The sequence below is a fragment of the Macrotis lagotis genome, chromosome X (genome assembly GCF_037893015.1).
Source record: "Macrotis lagotis isolate mMagLag1 chromosome X, bilby.v1.9.chrom.fasta, whole genome shotgun sequence".
NCBI classification, from domain to species: Eukaryota; Metazoa; Chordata; class Mammalia; order Peramelemorphia; family Peramelidae; genus Macrotis; species Macrotis lagotis.
This window is the reverse complement of record NC_133666.1, coordinates 175,191,669-175,218,474: the sequence shown is the minus strand read 5'-3', so window position 1 is coordinate 175,218,474 and position 26,806 is coordinate 175,191,669. Positions and strand designations below refer to the sequence as shown.

Sequence of the window (26,806 nt, the reverse complement as noted above, 5' to 3'; positions counted from 1 at the left end):
CAAACATGAAAAGTTTGCAATAAGCAATGTGAACAGTGACTCCATAAAAGGAGTGAGACATGACTTCTGCTTCCATGAGACTTACATTCTTATAATCAACTATCTACAAATGACTTCTAAATTTCTACAGCAGGCCCTAGTCCTTCTCTGGAGTTTCAGTCTCACATCAACAAATGTCTGCTGGATATTGTAACTTGAAGTCAATGAAAATTAATGTTCAAAACAGAACTAAATATCTTTTCTTTCAAAGCTACCCTCTACTCAACTTTTTAAAATTTCAACCAATACTATCACTATACTCCTAATGACCCACGCTTATTTTTTAAAATATTGTTTTATGTTATTGATTTTTAATTCCTCCAATGAAATTCCTTTGACAATTTGACATGTATTATACTAAATTTGTAGGGTTATTTATTTAGTCCTATTAATCTTCACCACCACCAGCAATTAGCATGTATATGGCATTTTAAGGTTTGCACTTATTGCAATTATTTGCAATTATTATTTCACTTTTTTCTCATGACAACCCTGAGAGGTTGATGCAGTTATTATCTCCATTTTACAAATGAGGAGACTAAGGCAGATAAGAGTTAAGTGAGTTGTCCAGGGTCATAGAGATACTAAGTGTCTGAGGTCAGACTTCTGGTCTAAGGCTTTATCCACTCTACCACCTAATTGCTGTGTAATATACTATTTTATTATAGCCAGGTCTTGAACATTCAATATCCCCTCCAATTATTTAGCTTTTATTTTATATCTGTAAAATATTATTTTAGATGTATAAGTATATTTTTCTTTATCAATTTTTAAATTTTTTTAAACTTTTTTATTTTTACATGGCTTTTTTGATTACTTCTCAAATTTGTAATATACTGTGCTATAATAAATGGAATTTCTTTTACCTCTTTTCTCTGGATTCTGGCAGCAATATATACAGAAAATCTGATGATTTTATGGATTTAATTTTAAATTCTACCCTTTTACTAAAGCAATTGCCTTTAATTGACCATCAGAGTGATTTTAGTAAACCATCATATATTATCTGCAGATAAAGATGCTGTCTTCTCTTTGTCTATGCTTATTACCCTAATTTTTTTCTCTCATTATTATGTTCAGAGGCAACTGGCAAAAATAGAGAATTCTGTTTATTGGCTGGGTGACCCAGCCAATGACAACCTCTTAGTGTGCCCCAGTTAATTCCCTAAATTGTAGGACACAATCTACACCCGTTAAGGAAATTTCTCACTGGGGGTTCCCAACATTAATGAAATCACAGGTTCATATTTTCCTCCTGTGCTCTAATTTAGAATTCTTTAACCAAACCTGTGATTTTGTCTGGTAAGGAAGATTCCAAGTGAAGAATTTCCTCTAGGAATGGTGATCAGTACCTTCTCTACATCTTATAGTTATTAGTATTAACTAAAGAAATTGAGTGATCAAGTTATTAGCCAGGGTCAAAAAGTGGCAGGATTTAATTCTAGACCCCAGGTTGAGACATGGAATTATTTCATCAAAAAGTATAACTTCACTAAGTTTTATTATCGTTATCACAAAATAAAGTTCATAATAAAACTAAACTTAGAAATACTTTCCTTTGCACATGCTATGAAATAATTATTTTGAAAGCATCATCTTAATGGAAATTTTGTTTTTAATTGTTAGTTTGTCAAAATTTTAGTGTTACCACAACTATTTTAAAGTTCTTTAGAATTCTTGTGCCTTTTATAATTTTTCTGAATGAAATTTGCTGCCATTCTGTTCAAATTCCTATTATGATGTCTAAAAGAAAATTAAACTGATGACTTCTGAAGTCCAAAAAAAAGTTACAAGCAAAGAGCAAGGAGTAATATTCATTGAACATATGCATAATTTTAGGTTCATTATTACCTCTTGTATGTTGGAACTCCCAAGTATAGGGATAGACTATTCAAGATACAAGTTTCTTTATGGGATCACATCTTAACATTATGGCTCATGAGCCCCCGTTAATGGTTTTATTCTCAATAGTCAGCCATTGAATGATTAAAAAAAAACTTACTCAGTTATGTCATTATGCATGGAGATGGCCCTGGATTCTTAGAGATTATCCAGAAGAATGCAAGTTCTGGCAGGTTCAACCATGTGGAAAATGCTTCAAATCTGGCTGTAGTAACAGAATGAGTCTATTTTCTAAAGACCAAAAGAGCCAATTACAGAGAAGTACATCACTATAGGCTAGACACCTATAAATGATTTTTTTTTCTTTTTGCCTTGGTAACCCATGTAAGTCACTCTCAGTCTTGTGTGGCCCCCACTTTTTTTTCTGTAGTGATAGTAATAAGGAAGCAGAAAAGGGCACAGAAGTTGCTAAGAATCATATATATATATATATATATATATATATATATATATATGTATATGAGTGCCAATAGTTGGTTCTTGTCCTTTGTTATCGAAGAAGACCAAACTGACATCACTATGTTTCAGACAAATTACAGTGTGTCCTACAGTGGCTGATCAGAATATGAGCTCAGATTGCTCACCATAGGTCAGGCACAAACAGTCCATGTGAATACCTGGGGTGGATACTCTAAACTTATGAATGTTATATTTCCTTTGAGCTGCTTCAATTCTGCCCTTTTCATAGAGCTCAGTCCCCTCACTGATGACAGGTCATGACATACTGGGTAATCCTATGCCTGTGTCTCCCATACTGTACAATCAATTCTAAAGTTCTTCAATGAGAGCTTCAGGGTATATCAGCATCGCTTCTTCTGACTCCCTTGGGAGTGCTTGACCTGTGTGGGTTCTCCATAGAATAGTCTTTTTTGACAAGTGTATTTCTGACATTCTAACAACATATCCAGTAGCTGTACTCTCTGTAGTAAAGTTGGAATGCTAGGCAGTTTAGCTGATTATGTAGCAAGAATGAGGGATAAAAAGTAGAAAATAAGAATACTTTACTGATATACTCTTGATACTAGAAAAAAAAAATTAGAGAGGTTTACAGCACTTTGAAACAAGAGTCCCACAGGTTTGGCAGGCATTGATTAATTTCAATCTGTATCACTGATGAGAACTCTCAATTCAATGAGATCAGAATTCCACTTGAGTATCTGAAGGAATCAGTTTAACAGTTATTTCAAAGCAAAGGCAACTGTTAAAATGTTCTAATAAGACGAACAGCAATAAAACATCTTCCCCACAAAGTTGGGGTATATTCTCTTGCACACACATGAGGAAGAGTGGATATAATTCTTAAGTGGAAAGATACACACATACATGTGACAAAAACAATTCATATTTTGGCACCAGAGGGCACCCCTGAAGTCTTCTCATGATAGACTCATAGTAGAAGTTTTATACTAGGTGAATTACTCTGCTGCTCCTCACTGTGTCTCTGTTTCTTGTTTGTAGTCTCTACCACCTCTAACTTTGGGATTCACTGGAATCCTTTCCTTTAGTGCTAAGTTCTTTTAGAAAAAACAGAAACATATACCTTAAGACTAGGAGTAATTTTTGACTCTGGATCCTACTATCTCCAGAACAAAATCTCTACATCAGGGGCTAAGGTCTCAGCTCCTATCTCAACACAATTAGACTCTTAAGGTCATGTGCTTCTGGCCTCCTAAGACCATGAGCTTTTGCTTCAAAAGGCTACTACTTAGGAGGAAAGGGGGAAAAATCCCCTTGCCCATCCTGCTGCAAATAAGGGAAAGATTAAAAAGATATATCAATGGGACCTTGGCATTATGCTTTTATGATTTCCTATAATATGGTATTGAGAGGTTTTGTTCTGTCATGTTTTTCTGAGATGTCAATTATTCTTAGAACCTCTCTCACTAAGAAGAATGCTAAGGTAAATCTGCAATAAACTAGTCCCCTATCAAATGTATTCATACTTTCTCTGTTTTCCTTTTTTAATACACTGCATAGTCACAGGATCAGTCCAAAGATCAATTTTGTATTTGTAGGGCATTAATAGCAAGTCACTATATGAGGTAAGAATTTGATTTGCCAACCTTTGTGATCCATGAAACTCATAATTATAATAATACCTACTAAGATTATGTCCTGACTTAGTACAGCTCTCTTATTTTTTTGCAAGAAACTCCACATATTTTATATGCAGAATATCATTAATCACATTATCTCTGTGTTCCTCACAAAATCTCTATGAGGTCTTATGCTTAGGCTTATTGCCTTTAAGTAAGAATATAGGCTTTCTCTGAAAGTAACAGGTCTTATTCATTCAAGAGGCTTATTGAGTCTGAAAACTAGATGAAAGACATTTTAGGACCTGAATTCAGTAATATGGTTTCACTTATATAATGGCTAAAAGTTTGAGATCATTAAAATGATTTATATATACATGTGTATATATATATATATATATATATATATATATATATACACACACACAAATATATATTGCATGTATAGGTATACATATATACACATTTAAAATTGATCTCTCTATATCTGCATATATATAGACACATACACATATACTCAACTACAGAAATAAAGTTTATATAAGACAATAAAAAGTTCCAAAAAGATTAATTCCATAACATGTTTAAATCATAATTGTAACAGAGAAAATTTGCAAACTAATCATTTGTGATCAATAACTTAAAATTATGACTCCATTCACTGTCTTAAAAAACAGTACAAAATGGAATGTTATACTCTTCCTATTCTGTTCATTGCAAACCGTCTATCCCATCACTGCTAAATTCAAAAGCTATATAAACACATCATAATCAAACTCACTATAGCTGATAGAAATCCCTTATTTAAGTGATCTACAAAATGCCCACCTAATACAAATACAAAAAAGAGGAGTTCTTAATAACACAACTTTTTGTATTTACAGTATTCAGAACAGCACTTAAACCTGCACTGGATATATACAAAAGGCACTTCCCCCACAACCCCCCAGGCTGACAGCATTCTTAGTTCCCTCATTTACACCACACTGCAATAACATAAAGAGGGGTTTACCATTAATCCAGGTTTTACTACAAAGCATCCCGTTATTTCTCTGTCAAACACTGGCAAGAGTGCCAAGTGTCTGTCATCCAATTCAGGGGATTAAGTCTTCTTTTATAGTGTGATACTTGTACCAATTTATAAAAATACAGATATAGTTTCTTAGAGTTGGTCACAGTCTATATTTTGGCCTGGATTCTTGCCACAGAGGTTGAATATGACAGCTGGCAGGAAACTGAGGGGAGAATATATCCTCCCCTTTTCAGTCACCACATTTCAGTTGCCATAGTGATTAATCCTCAATTGAATGCTGTCTTTGTATGTTTCTTTTCAGTAAAACTTTAAGTAAACTTAAGTTGAAAACATTCAGTTGATTGAAAAAAAAGAGAGGTACTACATCACAAACAGGTACAGTAAAGTTTTGTGACATATTCCCCCATATTAAAAGAGCAAATTAACTTTAATAAGGATTATCAGCTCCTTTAAACTCTTAAACATCTCCTGTCTTTAATTTTAAAATATCACTGGATAGGGTTTTCCATCTTGCTGTGAAATGACTTGTCTTTAAAATGTACTGTCTTAATAAAGAGCTCTAAAGCACCTAACTATAATCTAATGCAAAACTTTAATTCATGTAGAATGTACCAGTAAAAAAGGGAATTCAGTATTTTACAAGAATCAAGTTTTAATTCAGCATATTGGATCCAATGTATTTTAATGAGGTTCTACAAAGCATAAATTTTAAACAAAAAAAAAGGATAAGTCAAGAGAAAACATTAATAAGAGTATCAAAAAGAGCTCAAGGTAACTCTCTTAGACTATAAATTGAAGAGATGGTGCTGATCTGTCTTGTGTATTAAGTTCTTTCACTTTTATATGAAGTTACTGGAAGCTCTTACACCAGTGAAATCCAGGTTCTGTCCTTATCCCAATTATCAGTAATATAAAAAAAACTAAAACAAACTATCACTCTATGAGTCTCTTTCTTATAAGTTTGAAATAATAATGGGAAATACATAAGATTCTACAAAACAATAGTGAACCAATCATGTTTTCCAAGTTCCCCTCCCCCATTTTAAAATATTTTCTTCTTGATATCAGATTAAAACATTTTATTAAGAATATTTGTGGAGGGGTAGCACTAAGTAATCACCGGCCTTGGAGTCAGGAGTTACCTGGGTTCAAATCCGGTCTCAGACACTTAATAATTACCCAGCTATGTGGCCTTGGCTAAGCCACTTAACCCCATTTGCCTTGCAAAAAACATAAAAAAAAAAAGAATATTTGTGGAGGGTGGAGGGAGGGAAGCAAGATTAGAGGAAAAACTGTAAAATTCAAAATAAATAAAATCTTTCTAAAAAAAGAATATTTGAAGTTTTCCTTCAAAGTGAAATTTTAAAAAATTGTTGCCATTACTCATACCTCTATGCAAAGAAATAGTCAATATTTGTCTTCTTTTCTAAGAAAAAAGGACTATATATCTGCATCTGATTGTGTGTGTATAATATATATATATATATATATATATATATATATTATACACACATACATCCACAAAATAATTTGAAATTTGGGTGAAGTTTTCTTTTGATACATTAGTGACAGAATATTCAGAATATTTGGAGCAAATAATTTTGGACAAGATTAGTACATCAAAGAAATTTCACTATGGGTAAAATATCTAAGATTTGGAAACTTCATAAGCTAGAGGTTTTTAGATATTTTTAACACTATTGATGACAGTTAACTTTTATTTTCCTATTTCTCTAAGCCATTGTTGGCTTTTTTTCTTTCCAAAGTTATACTCTTATCACCTACAAAAATATCATCCAATACTCAGGGTTTCAACAAATTATGATGTGTTTTTATGACTGTTATTAAGATTACTGGAGCAAAGTTGAGAAGACAAAATGCAGTCACTGAGATATTTTTTGCTCAGTAGCTTTGTAGGTCAGGTTTTTGAATGCCATCCATATTCTGCCCTAAATGGACAAAATTTTACAAGAGGATTTACAAATGTCTCTATAAAAAATCTTTAGCTTAACAGCCTCACTAAAAATATTCATAAAAAAACATCTATTCAGGGAGGGATGATATTTATTTTTTATTTTCCCACAAAAAATAACAAACTACAAACTTGGAGAAGACTGATGGCACATTTCTTGATCACTAGAAAATCACAGGTTGATAGACCTAAAGCTGCTAAGGACCTCAGAGACCATCTAGTTCATAGATGTCAAATACATAGTCTCTAACATTTACCAGTTTAGTCCCTGGTCAAGTCATATAACATCTATGAGTCACAGTTTTATCTTCTAAAATAGTACTTCCTTGTGATGTTCAAATCACATAATATATAGAAAGTCTTTGGAAACCTTGAAATACTATATAAATGACAGCTATTAATACAAATGAGAAAGTTGAGACCAAGGCAGGTTGAAAGACTTGGCCAAGATTACACAGGTAGTTAAGCACAGAGGTGAGATTTGAACCCAGATTTTCCAACTCCAGAGCCAATATTCTTCCTACTATATCATATTACTTCCTCTTTCTGTCATCACTGAATTTTGAAAATCAATTTAACTGAAATTTTTTAAAAGGCAGTAATACAATTAACTTTGGAGGGAAAAGTTAGTGACCTTATTTCTTGTATTTAATATGGAATCAAGATTATTGGGCTTATCTTATTTTCATGATCTATATGACAATATCACAAAGTATGAAATCAACACAAAGATCTGTGGGTAGACTTCTGATTATTCATTTGTGTCCAACCCTTTCTGAAAGCATGGACCATAGCATGTCAAAATTGTTCATAGGGTTTTCTTGGAAAACAGGTAGATCAGTTTGTGCTAATATGAAGCATTTTTTCCCCGAGGGAAAAGAATGGTGTCTCTAAGCAGGACAATGAAACTATTTTGTGCAACTTTCAGTATTCTTTCTGTGTTGTTCCAATCACAACTTGGTCACCTGTGCCCCACTAATAGCAATACCTTTTCAACAATCTCCTAACTTTGTACTTGGTAGTTTTTGTATTGTTTTACCCCTGAATTACCTTAACGAATTTTTAACACTTTTAAACTCTTTAACCTCTTCAACTCTTTTAGCCTCCAATTTATTCTTTGTCTTCTCAACATAGCTATAAGACTAGAAATTGGTTAACCATTTGGGAGAGAATGAGGCTGTGGGATTTTTTTTTTTTTGAGTTCATGGTTTAATTCTCTCCTTGTGTACTAAGAAAAAATGCTTTGACTAAGTCAGGAAAATGTAGAGTACTCAAATAATTCTTTTGACAAAATTATGAAAAAAATCACCTAAATGAAAATCAAGAAATGATTCTCCTTCCACAAATTCAAGTCAATTAGACAAAACTAAAAACAAACAAAAAACCAAAAAACCCTTTTATTTTGTTTATTCTCATTTCTAACTAAATAAAATCACATGAAGTTTTTTTTTTTAAAAAAAAGGATAGAGAAAGGAAGCTTCACAAACCTTTGTTGAATCTTCATTCACTGATATCATAGATAGATAAGTATTCTATAATCATTGACACCAAATAGGACCAACTGCCGCCAATGAGCACATAAATCCAACAGCTTTGGAAATAAGTTATTCCCCATGAGCACCAGATTTATTTCTGCCCTGCCTTCTATAGTCATCGCATCCAGGGAAACAATCCTTGGGGAGTTATTGGCTTTGTAGATGCAGCAACCTCAACAGTCACAGCTACTGAAGAATCATAAAAGAACTCTTTCATAACTCCTATTCTTGGAATTGTCTTGTGGTTCAATGGAAATGACACTAAAGATGATTCATTACTAGCTATGACTTCCTGAATTTCTGACTTGTATCACTGACTTCCTATAGATTTTGCCAATCCCCTATTACAATGAGAGAACCTGGAGAATGTGGACTGCTGTGCTTTTTTATCTATATCTCTAGCTCATAGCACAGTATTATAACAGCATTAATTCATAAATGCTTTTTAAAATTAATTTATTCTCTCTAATAAATAAATTCATAAATCACAAAGTGACATCTTCACAGAGTAGTCATAGAATTTTAAAAAATAGAAGATATGGAATTTGTCTATATTAAAAAAGAGGTAGAACTCATAAGCGAAACCTTGCAAGAAGTTTGAGGAAATGAGGAAAATGAGGAAAAATATTATACTTCACTTTTCAGAAGATGCAATCCTCAAATGTTTGTTATTTCATATGTTTCTCATTACGATCTTGTGATAGAATTAATTCAAGTATTATTTCCATTTTAAAGAAACAAGAAAGATGGGAAGGTGGAAAGGAGCAGGTAACTTACCCAAGGTCATACAGCACAATGGTGGAAGAAGTGAATGTCTTATCCCAGATTTTTTGTTACTCTAGGTCATTCCAAAAAAGCCTGCTATATAAAGCTTCCCAGGGATGGGATGAGGATTATTGGGTAAAGCTAAGGATTATGTACAATGCAAATTTAATTTAGCTATTTTGCAAACTGATTTTTTTTTAAAGTTTAGCATAAATTGTTCTGATTGCCATTCTTCTTCATAATTGACTGTGGGGGATTTATCTCCTAAGTACTCTTAAACATTTAAAGGTACATTTATTTTTTATCAGGAAGCAAATTACAAAGAGAGATGTAAATAATAATATCTGGCATATATAATAATAAAAAATTTGAAGAGCATATTATATGTTATCTCATAAGTCCCAACAACAACCTGTGAGGTAAGGAGCTGTTATTACACATATTTTACTGATTAAAAAACCAGGTTCTGAGTCTTCTTGACCAGGGTTTTGGCATTAGGAAACATCAAGGCACATTTTTAATTCAGGTCTTCCTGAATTGAAGTCAGAACTTTAACCACTATACTATGCTGTATCCATATCACAACAAGGATATAGACAGAATAAATAGAAAAATATATAAATACAAATAAATATGAATGAATTAGTTAATATGTTTAAGGGGGAGGAGTCAAGAATTTGAGGAGATGAGGTAAGATTATACGTAGAGAAAGGGGTGCCTGAACTGTTTCTAGAGGGATGATGAGCCTTCTAAGCAAGTGACACAGAAATAGAATGAGAAAAATGTGGATGAACAGAAAAAAGGCAGTTTTTTTCAGAACTGCAAGATACAGAAAGAAGAATGAAGTATAATGAGATTTTTTTTAAAAAAATTAAATTTTATTTATTTGAGGGAATGGGGTAAGAGACTTGCCCTTGGTCACAGTTAGGCAATGATTAAGTGTCAGAGGCCAGATTTAAATTCAGGACCTCCTGACTCCAGGGCTGGTGCTTTATCCACTGAGCCACCTAGGTGCCCCATCCACTGAGCCACCTAGGTGCCCCATACAATGAGATATTGGGGAAAGGTTATAGAGGACTTCCAAAATTATACAGAGGAGTTTGTATTTGAACCTAAGAGCCATCAGAATTGACTGAATAGAGGAATGACACATGCAGGTCCGCAATTTAGGAAAAATCACTTTGATCTTAATGTGTAGGATGAACTAGAGTGGAAAAAAATTTGAGGGGGGGAGATCACTTAGGAGTTCATTATAATAATCTAGGCTAAGCTAAAGGTATATCTGTGTACGTAGATAGCTAAGCTTCGATATGAGAAATATGAGTTTGGAAATATTTCACAGCTGAGTGGGTAGGTATGTCAAGTGAGTCCATGAACTTGAAGATAATACCCAGATTATGAACCAAGAGAACCATGGAAAAGTATAACAAAAAGCCTAAGGAAGATGTCAAGGAGAAGGTAGTGATCAGTAGTGTCAAATGCAGCAGGATAAAGATTGAAAAAAAGACAATCATATTTAGCAAAGAAAAATAGAAATGTAATTTCCTAGGGGATGAGGGCATATTCAAGGCCTCACACAAGTCCCAGCACATAGTAGGTTATATTATCAAGCACCTTTACTGAGGACGAACATGGCATCAAGGCCAGCTACTGCACTGATGGTAAATTCTTCAACTTGAAAAGGTTACAAGTTAAGGCCAAAGTGGAGGAAGTGTTGGTGCATGATGTTCTGTTTTCAGATGTTTGTGCACTCAATGCAGTCTCAGAAGCTGAGAGGCACTAAAATATGGATTGGTTTCCTTCTACTTATGTTAATTTTGGCCTAACAATTAACACCAAGAAAACAGGTGCTCTATCAGCCAGCACCAACCATCCATATATGAACCATTGGTTTGAACAAATGGAGAAGTTTTAAGTACTGTGGACAAGTTCACTTACCTTGGCAGTGTCCTTTCCCGGGAGATATATGCTGACAATGAGGTTGACACTTGCATTGCCAGAGCTAGCTCAGTATTTGGGAGGCGCCAAAAAAAAGTGTGGGAGAAAACAGGTATTAGACTGACTACACCAAACTAAAGGTCTACAGAGTCGTTGTGCTGATCACATTGCTGTATGTCTGTGAAACCTGGACAGTGTTTATTAGTGCCATGCCAGGAAACTAAATTGCTTCCATTTAAACTGTCTTGGGAAAATTCTGAAGATCACAGGATAAGATAGCAGACACAGAGGACCTTTCTTGAGCTAAATTTCCAAGCATTCAAACTGGCCATGTTGTCCAAATATCAAACATACACTTATCAAAAAGACTATTTTATGGAGAACTCGCATAGGGCAAGAGCTCACAGAGGGTCAAAAGAAACAATTCAGGAACATTCTCTCAAGAACTTTAGAATTGATTGTGCTGCATGAGAGACACTGGTGTACAGGACTGCCCAGCATGGCATGCACTCATCAGTGAGGATGCTATGCTCTAAGAGCAAGGCAGAATTGAGGCAGTTCAAAGAAAACATGACATACACTCAGAATGCTCTACCACAGGTCGATGTGAATCCCTGGAGTGTGTTCTCTAAACTTGCACACATCCATACTAACAGGAATGCTGAAGTACTTTCTCTCCATGGATATAAAGTAGTCCTGGAAATCACAAATTCATCTGCTATTCATCTCTAGGATACTTGAGAGGGGTGATGCCCCTCTGCCTAGCAGAACAGATCTTGGTCTTTCCATCAGACCAAATCTTTGCTGTTCCTCATTCCTAGAACAAACTGCCAATAATCTGGAGCATCCTTGAAGACTCTCCTCATGAGAGCTAGCTGACTCAAAATGCTGGGCACCAAATGATCTGTAATAGTGAATATAGATGTTTTTATCTGAGAAGTAGTATAGTGTGAGCTGCAGAATCTTGTTCTAGAAGGCATTTTCATTCCTTTAATAATCACTTTAATATTAAGTCCATTTGAACAATAAAAGAGATAGGTCTCCACATAGTGGTTTAAAGGTATGATTTGTCCTCATTACCTTAGGGCTGCATACTGCTATGTTAGCAGGGAGCTGGGAAAATTGTTTCAATTCAAAGACATCACGTGCAGCCCATCGGCTCATATGATTTTCTGCTTTGCTTGATCCAATCACATTCTGGTTGGAATGAATATAAGCAACTTCTTGAACACCATCTGAAAAAGGAAAATTAGAAGAATTTGATCATAACAAAAAAAAAATAATTCAATAAATCAACAAACATTTTGTCACCTACTATAAGGAAACCTAGGCTTAAATCCTGCTTCTGGTCCATTTAAATTGTGTGATCCTGAGAGTTCACTTTTTAAGAGAGAGGAAGGGGCTGACCTGAACTGAAGAGGGTTACCTTACCCAGGATTTCCCTATGTTAATGAAATCCCAGATACATGCCCAATTCCTATTCTAAGTGCAAGGGACTATATATTAGATATTGGGGTGACAAAACACTAAATAGGACATACTCTTCTACCCACAAATATACCCTATACTTGTAACTTTATTAAGAAAATTGGAGAGGCAGAGCCAAGATGGCAGAGTAAAGGCAGCATTTCCCAGAAACTCCTTCCCCCCAAAACTCCAAAAGCCAACAAATTATGATTCTAGCCAATATTTAGAGGGGCAGACCCCACAGAAAGGTTAAGTGATATATTTTCCCAGTACAAGTTAACTCAGAAATTCTGCAAGAAAGGTGTGTTTCACCAGGACCGGGGGTTGAAAAAAAGCCATGGCCACAGTGCAGCCTAGCCCATCCCAGCCCAGGGATCACAGGAAACAGCTTGAAGGGGCGGTGAGAGAACTCTGCTATATGAGAATGAGTGTGGAGTGAGGGGCACAAGCCACAGAACCTGTAGGGAGAATCTGGGGAAACCAGCCTGCACCTCCAGAGAACAGTCCACAGATGGTAAGGGGGTCAAGGGAGACTGCAGAAATCTCTCTGCTCTCCCTGGGGCAGGACTCTGCTGTTTGCCCACACTCAGATCCAAGTTGCAGTTTGGTCTTCCATACTAAGATAGCAGGGACCTCCTCACAGCTCCAGGGCAGAGGGGAGTGCCTGTGGTCATCTACATGTCAAAGCACAGGCAGGAGAGCATATGCCCTTGGAGTGAATAAAGGTCCTAGTAGGGTGTTCCAAAAAAAAAAACCCCAAGATGGGTGTCCCAATAATACTCAAAACCTAAGGAAGCACACCAAAACCAGGCACAGGCTGGAGAAATGAGTAAACAGAGAAAAAAGAGGAATACCACTGAGAAATACATTGTCTATGATCCCAAGAATCCTCCTCAATCTAAAGATGAGAAAGTGCAAGCTCCTGCAATCTAAAGACTCCATGAAAAATGGAAGTTGGGCTCAGACTATAACAGGGTTCCAAAAAGATTATGAAAATCAAGTAAGGGAGATAGAAGAAAAATTGCGAAGAGAAATGAGATGCAGGAAAAACATGAAAAAGAAGTCAGCAGCTTAGTCAAGGAGATCAAAAAAAAATGCTGAAGAAAATAAATGTTAAAAACCAGCATAGGTCAAATGGATAAAACAATTCAAAAAGTTATTGAAGAGAAGAAAGCTTTAAAAAGGAGAATTGGCCAGGTGGAAAAGGAGATAAGAAAGCTCTCTGAGGAAAACAAATCCTTCAGATGTAGAATGGAGCTAAAGGAAGCCGATGACTTTACAAGAAGTCAAGACACAATACTTCAACACCAAAAGAATGAAAAAATAGAAGAAAATGTGAAATATCTCATTGGAAAAAAAACAACTGATCTGGAAAACAGATTCAGGAAAGATAATTTAAAAATTATTGGAATACCTGAAAAGTCATGATCAGGAAAAGAGCCTTTACCTCATTTTTAAAGAAATCCTACAGGAAAATTGCCCTGATATCCTAGAAGCAGAGGGCAAAATAGAAATTGAGAGAATCCACCAATCTCCCCCCAGAAAGAGATCCAAAAAATACAACCCCCAGGAATATTATAGCCAAGTTCCGGAATTCCCAAGACAAAGAGAAAATATTATAAGCAGCCAGAAGGCTACAATTCGAATATCGCGGAGCTGCAGTCAGGATCACATAGGACTTAGCAGCAACTACATTAAGGGCTTGTAGGGCTTGGAATATAATATTCCAGAAGGTAAAAGAGCCTGGAATGCAACCAAAAATCAAATACCCAGAAAAAAAAGTGCATATCCTCTTCCAGGGGAAAAGATGAACTTTCAATGAAACAGGGGAATTTCAAATATTCCTGTTGAAATGACCAGAACTGAACAGAAAGTTTGACCTTCAAATACAGGACTCAGGTGAAGCACACAGAGTGGAGAAAGGTAAGATATGAGGGGCTTAATGATGATGAATTATATGTATTCCTGCACAGAAAAATGATACTGATAATATTCATATGAAACTTCTCATTTAACAGAGCAGGTAGAAGGAGCTTTTATAGATGAAGCACACAGGAGAGAGCTGAATTTGAAGATATAATATATTATAAAAATGGAGTTAATGGCTAAAAGGGAAATGTACTGGGAGTAAGAGAAAGGAGAGCTGGAATAGGCTAAAATATTTCACATAAAAGATTTTTTTTTTTGCAATGAGTTTTTGCAATGGTATGGGAGGGCAGAAGGCAAGGGGGAATGAGGGAACCATCACTCTCATCAGAAATGACTTAGAGGGGAAACAGCATATACATTCAATAGGGCATAGACATCTAGAAAAAAAAGGAGAGAAGGGGGATGGGGCAAGGGGGGATATGGGTGACAGAGGAGAGAATAGATCATAGGAGAGAATAGTCAGATATAACACATTTTCTTTTTTACTTTTTGCAAGGTGCTGGAATTGGGTAGCCTGTCTGGGACCACAGGACCAGGTGGTTGCTGGGTCTCTGGAGTGGTATGTGGGCTTGGGGCCTCTTGGCCCCAGGGCCATTGATCAGTCCACTGCGCTACTCAGACATCCTACAGCATATTTTAGAAGAGGGACAGAGTGAAAGGAGAGAGAGAAAATATAATACATGGTAGTGGGGAGGAATGGATGGAGGGATTTACAATCAGCAACAGCAACAATGCAAAAATATGGAAGTAACTTTTATGATGGACTTATCTTAAAGAATGTGATCCACCCGAGACAGAGCTGAGGGTATCAGAACAAACACTGAAACACATTTTTTTCCTTTTTCCTTTCCTTTATTTCTCATGAGGGTCTATATTTTTTGGGGGGAAGGGGGTATTGCTTACTTTTAAACAGGAATATTTTAGTAATGTATTAAAAAACATCACTTGCACAAAAAATATTCAAAGCAGTTCTGTTTGTGACAGCAAAGAATTAGAAATTAATGTAAATGTCCTTCAATTGAGGAATGGCTTAATAAAATGTGGTATATGTATACTATTATTCTATTAGAAGCCAGGAGGGATGGGAATTCAGGGAAGCCCGGAAAGATTTGCATGAACTGATGTTGAGCAAAATGAGCAGAAGCAGAGAAACATTGTGCACCCTAGCAGCAACATGGGGGTGATGACCAACCTTGATGGACTTGCTCATTCCATTAGTACAACAATCAGGCCTGATACTTGTATTTTCTTCTTTAGGGATATGATTTCTTTCTCATTACATTCAAATTAGATCAGTGTATACCATAGAAACAATGTAAAGACCAACAGACTGACTTCTGTGGGGGGTAGGGAGAGGGAAACAAGATGAGATGAAAAATTGTAAAATATTCAAAATAAACTAAAAAAATTGGAAGCATATAACAATGAATATGACATATGATCAAAGCAAAGGACAAAAGAGAAGCCTAGATAGTTTTTTATGAGAAATTTGTGGAGGAGAAATGCTTGCCCTGGGGCAGGGGAATTTGAGAAAGGGAGATGAATCAGGAAAGCTTTCATGTAAGTAGCTAAATGAGTTTTTAAAGAAGAGATTTTCAATAAGACAATATTTAGGAAAATAGATTTTAGGCATAGGATAACCCATAAAATGAATGGAGAAGACTATCTTATATGCATTTGACCCTACAAGACTAATGCTGAATCAATAAATCTATTATTATCACTATTATTTTATTGTAGATTCCCTCATGAAACAATCGGGCCATTACTTAAAATCATAATTCTAATGGTAAGGAGGTATTTGAAATTTTTCTTTTTTTTTCTTGAAGACAGAAAAATTTTTAATTGTTTAGATCTAACCTCTGCCTTTGATCATGGTCAAAGAGGTCTGTTTCCAATAATTTGATTTTGTTGACAGTCATACCTGAGGTACATTTTGGCCAACAGAATATTCATGGCAGAAGAAATGAACTTCATTTAAAGAACAGTGTTCAACTCAACTGTTTCCTTTAGCATGTTCTTGATACAGCAACAACCAAAGCATGAAGTTTATGGTTAAGGGGGGATATTATTCAGCTTTATTATTTGTATTTTATCTTTTTTTTTGTATCCATGCCCAGAAAATGTCAAGATTGGTAACATTTTAGGAAATGGAAAGAAAAACTTGAAAGTTTAAATATGGCTAAACTCTTTATTGTTTTGCTTTTAGACACCTATAATTTATTTTTAAATTATAGGCATAAATGATAGGGAGAGAGACAGGATCTATGAAAACTTCCTCCAACAGTTCTGGCAATGCACTCATTATCCTGCCCTAAAATACTGTGCTATTTCAGTTTTAGGTCTCTCTCAAACAGAAATTGCCTATCATATAAAACTACGAAGTGTTTTAGTGGAATGGATAAAACTGTAACTCATATTGCCCCTACATTTTCAAATCATATGCTATAAACTTAAGCCACAAACTACTCACAGAATTCTCAAAACATTTTTCAGGCATAAAAACTTCAATTTTATTGTCCAGAAGATAAAAAGAAGTCATTTTTTGTGATATGAAAGAAGAAAAAAAATGCAATTTATAAAGATAAATGGAAAATTTTTCCAATTAGAGAAAACTTAAATCAAAGCATGTCATGTCTATTCAGCAGTGTGATTCTAAAAATCTGAAAAATTTTGATAAGTATTCATAGTTTTTAACTTGTGGTTCTGACATGTAATATCAATAGTAGTGGGAACTCCAGATAAAGGTAACAAAGAAATGAAGGCAAGGGAGGGCAGAGTGAGAACAGGGAAGAGAAATTCAGTTTGACTGGATGATAAGAGTAAAGCTTGAAAGGTAAATTGGTATTATATAGCAGGGATTATGGTGTTTACAATTTAACTGGTAAGCAGTGAAAAGGGATTAGAGGTTTCTGAGAGAAGTGACATGGACATTAGAAAAAGTACTCTGACAGAAAGGACTGGAGAGAAGTGAGAAAACAGAAGTAGGGGCAGCTAGGTGGTGCAGTGGATAAAGAACTGGCCCTGGAGTCAGGAGGACCTGAGGTCAAATCTGGCCTCAGACACTTAACAACTGCCTAGTTGTGCAACTTGGGCAAGTCATTTAACCCAATTGCCTTAAATAAATAAAAGTTTAAAAAGAAGTAAAAAGATTGGTTGGAAAATTGTTATATGTCTGGGGTAGGGATGACAGTAGAAACTAGAGTGGTGACACTGTAAGGCAAAAGGAGAGACCAATATAAACAATTACAATATGGAATCAACAACACTTGAGAACTGATTAAATCTGGGAGATACAGGAGAGAAGCTACTCAAAAATGATTCTAAATTTTAAAGAAGTAACTGAAAAGATGGTAGTGACATCCACAGAAATGGAGAATTTAGGAGAATGAGAATTTTGGGGGCAGATGGGTAATGAAAAGTTTAATTTTAGATACATCAAATTAGAGAATTCAACAGGATATCAAAGATTTGTCTAAAAAAGCATCTTGAAATGAGACTAGAGAACAAAAGGTTAAAAAGAGTTACGGATTTGGAATCAAAGCCTATATTTCAGAGCTGCTCTTGATGATTTCAAATCATCACTTAGTACTGAAAGAACATGCAGATGTAGATTCTGAGCCACTGTCAATATTTGAAAGATCAAAGGATAAAAGTAAGTTACTACAAAGTTGTATAGTCAAAGGAGAATAGATTTGGAACTAGTTAAATAGTTGAACTCAAAAAGTGGTTCAATGTCAATATGAAAAAAAGTTCTATCACAGGAGATTTCTGAAATGACCCATTTGTCATTTTGATCAATGATCTGGGATCAAAGAAAAAGATCTTAATAGATTAGGACATTAGACCAATACAGCAAAAAAAAAATTTAATAAGACTAAATGCAAAATTTTCTAGTTTAAACTCAAAAATTAACTTCACAAGGACAAAATGAGGAAAGCATAGAAAAATATGAATTTATCTTTTAAAAGTATATGTGGCAGCTAAAAACAAACACATAATGAGATCTTAGGCACTATGAAGAGAAACCCAGGATCCAGGAGTGCAGAGATCCAAGTAAGATAGTACTCTGCCTGGAACATCCACAACATGGTTTAGAGCACTGGATTTTAAAAAGCAATAAATTGTAGAGCATTCAGAGGCTGTAACCAGGATGGTGAAGAATCACAAATGGTAGACTACATGGTACAATGGAAAGAATTCTGGCATTAAAGTCAGAAGACTTAGGTTCAATTGCTGTCTCTGTATTCTTAGCATTGATATTTTGGGCAAATGATATCTCCCTGATCCTCAATGCAATATGAGGGGGTTGGACTAGTCAAACTGTGTTTTCTTTAAGCTCTAGCTCTATGATCCTATGATATTTATACCATACAAAGATTATTCAAAGGCACTACTGATGTTAAGACTGGAGAAGAGAAGACTAGGGAGCCATGAAACTTTTCAAATCTCTGAAGAACTATCATATAAAAATGATATAAAGTTACTTGTAAAAGTCTTGGTTCAAGAAATTAGAATAGGTAAAAGTTGCAAAGAAACAATTTAGACTTGAAAAAAGGAAAAATTTCCTAATAATGAGAATTGTCCAAAAGGTGAAATGGGTTTCCCTAGCAGCTAGAAAAGGTCCCCCTAACTAGACACCTTCAAGCAAAAGCTAAATAACCACTTGCTGAATATGCTGTGGAAGGCATTCTTGTTCAAAAAAGGATTGAAATAGGCAGCAACTTCCAAGTCTGAGATTCAGTCAGCTGCACAATTGAAAATTAAAGTCACAGAGATTAGATAAGGATGCTAGGTGACAATTTCCAATGATACAAATACTTATATAAAAATCTTCAGAGTAAATTTATAATCACCTAAAAAGTTATCCATAGAGTCGCCTTTCTGTTCTTGAATGATTCCACTATCTTCATTTGAAAGTATATTGGGTTTTCTTTGTAGAAAATTTTTATTCTTCTTATTATATCCAGGAGATTCTGTTGAAAAAGAAAGCTTGCATTTCTTCCCTTTTTGTCTATGTCTTTTCTTGGGGAAAATGATTTTACTGGCTGGTGCATCATCTCCTGAAGATGAAAAATCATTTATATTCTGAGAGCTATCTTCTAAATCTGCTGAATATAGTCGGCTTTTTTCCAGCTTGTCATGAAACCTTACTTTACTTCCCTTTTTTTGTTTAAACTTGACAGAACTAATTGTTCTCTTTCTTATCCTTGATTCTGAGGATATCTCAATATCATCTGATTCATCACTAATATCACTTATATTTTTCCTTTCTTTTATAGATTTTTGAACAATATTCTGTGGATGATTTATTTTTTTATAAGCTGAATCATTTATACTGAAGTCAGATTTTTTGGAACCAGACCAATGATCAACACTAGAGGACATTTTAAATGGGTTTTCTGTTTTGGAATTTTTAGATACAACAAAGGCTTGTTCATTCTTAGGGGAAAGTAATCTTTCAGCTGTAAATTGTGTTGGAAAGATGATATCACTAGCATCTGAACTATCTTCTGCCTCTGTGGTCTTAGGTGAAGCACAGGACTGTTCATCTTCATTTTTTAAGTTCCTTTCACTCTCAGAATCAGAAGAAACACTGCATTTTAGAGTCTCTTTCTTCCTCTGACATTTAAATTTTTCTTTTTGCTTTTGGTTGCTTGTTATTTTCTGAAGCAACAAAGTATCATCAGGGCTCTCACTCTTCTGACAGTCATTGACCCTATTATCTTTTGCTTCTATTAGATGGTACAAGGGTTGATCATCAGAACTTTCATCATTAGAATCAACATTTTCATCACTATCTTCAAATAAACCACCTTTTTCCTCAAAAAACTTAGAGAAACCACACTGAAGTAAAGTAAGTTGTCTTGGAGAAATTGTAATGTTATTTTTATTAGAGATTTTGTTTTTAGCAGTTTTTGTCCTTGAACTTCCCATGGATTCATCATCAGTGAAGTCACAATAGAGATCAATTATTTCTTTTTCCATTATTTCCTCAGCTTGACCTTGCCTTTTATGTTCCTGGCATTCAGGATCTGTGGTCTAAATTGTAAAAAAAAAAAAAAAAAAAAAAAAAAAAAAAGAAGAAAAAGAATGGGGACATTCCAGGACAAAACAGTCCAATTCTTCATCATTATCAATAGTAATTTCCTCTTGAGAATTAGTAAGAAAACTTATACAATGTGTGCTCTGATTCAAATGGTGCTTTAAGGTTAACAAAGTTCTTTACATATATTATTTTACTAAAGGAAGCAACAGTTTAAATAATGATTGGATTTATAGTTTATTTACAAATAAGTTATTCTCAATTTTGGTTACATGGATATACTTAAAAGTATCTGGAATCTGAGGATGGCATTCCTTTCAATGATTCATATCAATTTACCCATCCATGACAACCCATCTTTGGCAACTCTTGTCCATAGGTTCACAAATTTATCCAATGTGCTCAGAAGTCTTATAGTTTCTCTTGATATTGGGTATGGCAGAAGAGGAGGCAGAACAGTACAATGGAAAGAATGTTGGATGTGGAATCAAAGGACCTGAGTTTGAATCCCAATCTGCTATTTATTACCTGTGTGATTAATGACAAGTTACTTAATCTCTCTAGGTCTCAGTTTGCTCATCTTGCAAATGTGGGGGTTAAATTAGAATCTCCAAAATCCTTTCTATCTCTAGAACTATGACAGTATAATCCATTTGTTAGCAAGACTTATGTTTTCATATAATCTAACAGATAGGAAAGCCTACTAAAATCTAAATTAAATGCAGGTAGGCAGGATATATATGGATGTTGGTGAAAAATTTTCATTACCTTAAATCAAAATTTTAGAAAATAAAATGTTAAAAATACATTATTCCAGTCTAAAATTTCTAGACCAAATAGCACTTTAATAAAGGTATACAATATTATTTGTAGAGGAAAAATCCAAAGCAGAGGGGTAAATTCTTCAGGATATCACCATATCATATTGAAGTGATATCATACATCATATCAAAGCTCTTAATATAAAGAACTAGAAATAAATAACTTCTTAGAAGAATTACAAAGAATTGCACTCAAGGGTTAATACAGTTTGGAAGAAATTTCCAAGCAAGGTTTTATGTATCAGATACACAAAAGTAACAACATTTCACAAAATAAAATAATCAAAACACAAATAATTATGAGAAATAGGTTAAATGTAAGAATAAAATCCACAGGCTCCTCTTGACAAACATTAATAAATGCAATATAAAAATCTTATGAAATAAGTTCTGCAACAAATTTAAATTCAAAATTTTATCATATCATTGATAAAGTTTTCAGTGAGTAGTATAGCACATCTTACTGACTGATCAAATAGAATTGAAGATATTTTCTGTACCAGAAGACTCTCAAGAGTTTAATTTTTATACTGATTCGAGGAAAAAATCAGAAAGGATCTAAGAGGTCATGTGGTCTATTTTCCTCATTTTAGAGTTAAAGGAGATTAAGTGACTTGCTAAAAGTAACACAAGTTCTAAGTGTCAGAAATGGGGATTCAAACTTAGGTCCTGTGACTCTAGTGTTCTTTCCATTATACCTTGTTTTCATTGTTATTACCTAATTTTGTTTCTATAAACACCTATGTTTCACAGGATGATGGCAATTTACAGTACCCATCCCAAATATCAAATCCAGTTATAAACACCAATTTGCTATGAATTACAAATAGGAATTTCTATTTTGGATGTCATTTGGAAGCATTATGCATTTTAATTACATTTAAATTTTAAGGATAAATTAACATTGTTACATGAATAGGGATAATAATTTTCTATCAAAAACTGTCAATAGAACAGAATAATTACTTTTATATTTAATACTCAAAGCAAAATAAATGGTTTGGTTCAAAGACAGTATTAATTTAACTTCATTTTTAGAAAATACATGCTGATTTCCAGTTTGAACTGGTTCACTAGATTTATTTTTGCTTAATTTTGAATTAATTTGTATGTCAATAAAAAGGGAACTCCAGATTTAGTAGTGATTCATAGAAGCACAGTTCTTTAAATTTGAAGTTAATAATTTGATTCAAAGTCCTGTTATAAATGCATTTAGCTCAAGGTGATTCCAATATTTGCTGAAAATTCAAGAATGGAAAATTGGTGTTAATGATAAAGCTTTACTAAAGATTTTGTGACAATATTTCTCTGACTTTTTCTGGAATGAACCCCAAACAGTATATTTGTTTTCCCACCAATATGAAAGATTTTTCTTGGCACACAAAAACATAAAAGAAAGGAGAAAAGAAAAATCTCCAGTCATATACTTTTATGTATTCTGGGGTACAAAACCCAAAGAATACTCACCATTTCTAATTTGTGTGCTGGAGGTCCTTCTTTCAACCATGTAGTGGCTGTCATGACCCCTGCTTCCACTTGGCCTTCCCTCTAAAACAGCAACAAAAGAGAATGCAAATCACTTAGAGAAAACTATGCAAACTATGCAATAAAAACAACCCAGATCAACAAGAGAACTGGTTGCTAATTCTCAGACTTAAGACAAACTCAGTGAGTCTGCCTTTTCTCTCAAAGTTCTTCAACAAATTACAAATTGCACTGTAAATATATAGTGTTTGTAGAACATTTTTAATGTTGTTATTTTAAAACTTTTCTTTTCTAGGCTTAGTGAAAGAGGCATATTTTTCATCTAACACTAAAAGTCTTACAAAATTATCCAAGTGAAACAGATGAACATACAGCCACCTTTAAAGAACAGTTACACAAAATAGGATCTTAAATAATTAATTATAAGCAGTCTTAATTTTGGAATTTGGCTAATCTACCATCCTAATTATCACTAAAAGGTCCATAGAGCAGGTGGGCCATGTTAGGTGAAGCAGTTGGGCACCTTGTGGAAGAGGCAGGAGATAAGCATGTACTGGGCAATTTGAACCATTAACATCACCATCTTTTTTTAGACTCTGAGAGAGAAAACCTAGGATACTGAACCCAAGGCTTCCAGCCTAGTGCCCACAGTCATCATCCTTTCAACTTGGTTAAGTATTACAAGTGCTGGAGTCACATCTATTGAAGACCCAGAAAAGAAAAATTTTATCTCCAAAGTCCCTGTCACTGTCAAATAATATCAGAAACTAATATGATTTTATTAGTGGCAATGACATCAAAAAAGAAGTATTACCATTTGCTTTGCTCTTGCACCAAAGGACCACAGTAACTTTGCATCTGACTTACAGGTGAAACCTTCCATATGTTTTGCATCCCCCATTAGAATGTGAGTTCCTAGTGTAGGCACTGTCTTAATTTCTATCCACAATGCTTTGTACTTAGTAAATGCTTTCCTCATTTCTTGATTTATTTTAGGATTTAGGATATATAGAATCAAGGGAACTGTAGAGGAGAAATTTATTTTTGTCTCATGGACTACTTTGGGAGATTGGTGAAGCCTACTGACGCCTCTTGAATAATGTTTTTAAATGAATAAAATAAAATATATAGAATTGAAAATGAAAATTATAATGCCAAACAATATTTATTAAATTTTTTTTTCCAAATTCATAGATGCCAGGTTTAGAATCCCTGTTTTAGAAACCAATTAATCTGAATGGTGCAAGGGAATGAACTCTGGTTTTGAAATGAGAGAATCTGGGTTCAAATCCCACTTCTGCCACTTGATATCTATGAATTTTGGTGGCTTTACCTTTCTAGGTCTTAGTTTCCTTCTCTGTAAAAGAAGGGGGTCAGACCAAATGACCCCCAAGATGACTTCCAGCTATGAACTGATAACTTTATAATCCTTTGATCCTAATCAAAACCCCTTAATTTACAGATGAAAGTGAAAGTCAAAGTGTTTTTAAGTCATTTGCCTGAGGTCATACAGCTAGTAAGCAGCAGATACAGGATTCAAAATCAAGTGTTTGGCCTAGACATGACCAAGAATAATAATTTTGTAGGGGCTGTGATGTATTAGCAAAGTCTTTAAGACTATGCCATTATGTGGCATAGGAGTAGGACTTTTGTAGTTGAGTTGTTAAAGCTGTCATTGATATTAATTTATTTGATGGCTTCCTTGTTTCTGTGTCTCATAAGCATGATCAGAAAAGAAGGTGAACTAGTCATATAATAAGAGCAAGGGATAAAAGTTTGATGTGGCATTGCTATAACTGATAATGTCAAAAGGTCTAGAGGAAAAGTCTCTAGTAAACTGGATAGCTATGGAAAATTTATAGGAGAACATGAGTATTAGTCAAATAGGATAAGAAGTAAGTTACAGATGAGTTGCAATCTCTACTGATGGAGAGAGTAGCCATACTGATAAAATATGGGTAGCTTGAAGAACTAGAACAAAATAGAATTAAGCAAAAAATGAATGAAAATAAATTACTTTAATTGGCACCACTGCATCAAAATTACCTCATTGTTATAGCATAAAACTTAAATCAACTCAAAAAATTATTATCTTAAATCACTAGCATTTATTAAAGTGCCATCTATGTGTGTGAGTCATCATGCTTGGTGATGGAGAGATGGAACAAATAGTGAAAACAATACCTAGTTTCCAGAACTTACACTGTAATGGCAGAGATAATAAGTACACATGTAAACATACAAAATAAATATAACATGGACAAATGAAAAAAACTTCAAATTAGGGCTTTGGTTGCAGCAAAAGACCTTGATCTTTTAAAAATAAGGTCTTTCCCAGGTCTCAATTTGACTTCAGGCAAAGCCCATTCAATGATTAAGTCTAGGTAAGAAATGAGGTGAAGAATGACCCACTGGAAAAACATAGAGATGGAAGATGGAATGTTGTGTGTATTGAATGGATAGGAGGTCACTTTGGCTGATTGATGATGATAATAATGTTAGTCAAGGAAGGTGATGCCATGACAAGCACATGAATTGGATTTGACTGAGGGAGTGCTGTGCTAAAGTCACCATCTTCACTTCCTCCTTCAGTCATCTGATCTATTGGTCAGATATGAGTCCAGATGACTAGAGATGGTCCATCAGGTTTAAGTGACATGCCCAAGGTCTGTGTGTCAAGTGTCTAAGGTTAGCTTCAAATCCCTGTACTCCTAATTCCAAGGGCAGTGTTCTATCCATTGTGCCACTTAGCTTCCAGGGCCATTTCTAGTCATTCTGATTCTTATCTGGCCAATGGACCTAGATGGCTCTGGAGAAGAAAGTGAGGCTGATGATTTAGTACAGCACCCCTTCACTCAAATTCAGTTCATGTGTTTGTCATGTCATTGCTCCCTGATGCCATTTTTAAGAAAGTAAGACAAACATCAGTCTATTCCACTGATTCACTACTCTTAGGCTAATTATAGACTCTGGGAAGAAGTGAATCTAGAAAGACAGTTGGGGTCAGTTGTAAATGGCTTTAAAAATCCAACAGAGGAGACTATATTTGATACTAGAAGCAACAGGAATCCATTAGAGCTGATAACAATTTGACAGATTTAGAGAGACAGACAGACATATCTTCACATCTATAGTCATGAGTCATCTGAAAAGAAATGTTAGTTAAAACCAAGAGAACAGATGAAGTTACCAATAAAGAAAATGTAGAGTGTGAAGGATAGAGTATTCAGGAATACCCATGATTAAGGGGCATAGGATAGATGATGAACGAGCACAGGAGAAATAATATAATCAGAAGAAAAATCAAGAGAGATGAGTGTCACAAAAACTCAGGGAAGGGATTATCAAGTTGAGGAGGTCATCAACAATGTCAAAAGTAGCACATAGGTAGAGAAGGATGAGGACTGAGACAACAACATCACATTTGATGATTAACAGATCACTAGTAATTTTGGAGAGTGGTTCCAGTTAAGTTATAAGGGTGGGAAATAGACTGCAAATGGTTGAGGATGAGACCTGAAAAGGTTTAGGAAGAAAGACAGGGGCTACAACCATGAAATTCTGGACTATGACAATTTTTCAGAAATAATAATTAGTTTCCGTTCAAGTTCCAAGTTTATTAAATCATTATCTTTTCCCTTTTTAGAAGAGAGGAAGTGGAGATAGTAGGTATATAAAGCTTGTTCAAGGAATTTGGAAGAGGAAAAAGAAAAGAGAAGTAGGTTAATTGCTTAAAGAAGTTGGGAAAGTCTGATAAAGTTTTGCTTTATTTTGCTTTTTTTGGGGGGGGGAATCAATAGACAAAGAGAAGCTGAAAATTTGAGACTTGGGCAGGGGA

General features: G+C 34.6%; 1 protein-coding gene across 3 annotated transcripts in view; it reads right to left on the bottom strand.

The window, feature by feature from the left end:
- The window catches only part of ERCC6L2 (ERCC excision repair 6 like 2), a 151,852-nt gene that overhangs the window by 27,317 nt on the left and 97,729 nt on the right, over window positions 1-26,806 (bottom strand). For 2 of the 3 annotated variants that reach the window (XM_074202816.1, XM_074202818.1), the window contains 3 exons: window positions 22,951-23,031; window positions 19,473-20,658; window positions 12,301-12,455 (listed from right to left, as the gene is read on the bottom strand). In XM_074202816.1, the coding sequence (XP_074058917.1) occupies window positions 12,301-12,455; window positions 19,473-20,658; window positions 22,951-23,031 (1,422 nt within the window). Of the gene's footprint in view, window positions 1-11,220; window positions 11,285-12,300; window positions 12,456-19,472; window positions 20,659-22,950; window positions 23,032-26,806 lie in introns of all 3 variants that reach the window. The other variant, XM_074202819.1, reaches the window with a different exon arrangement.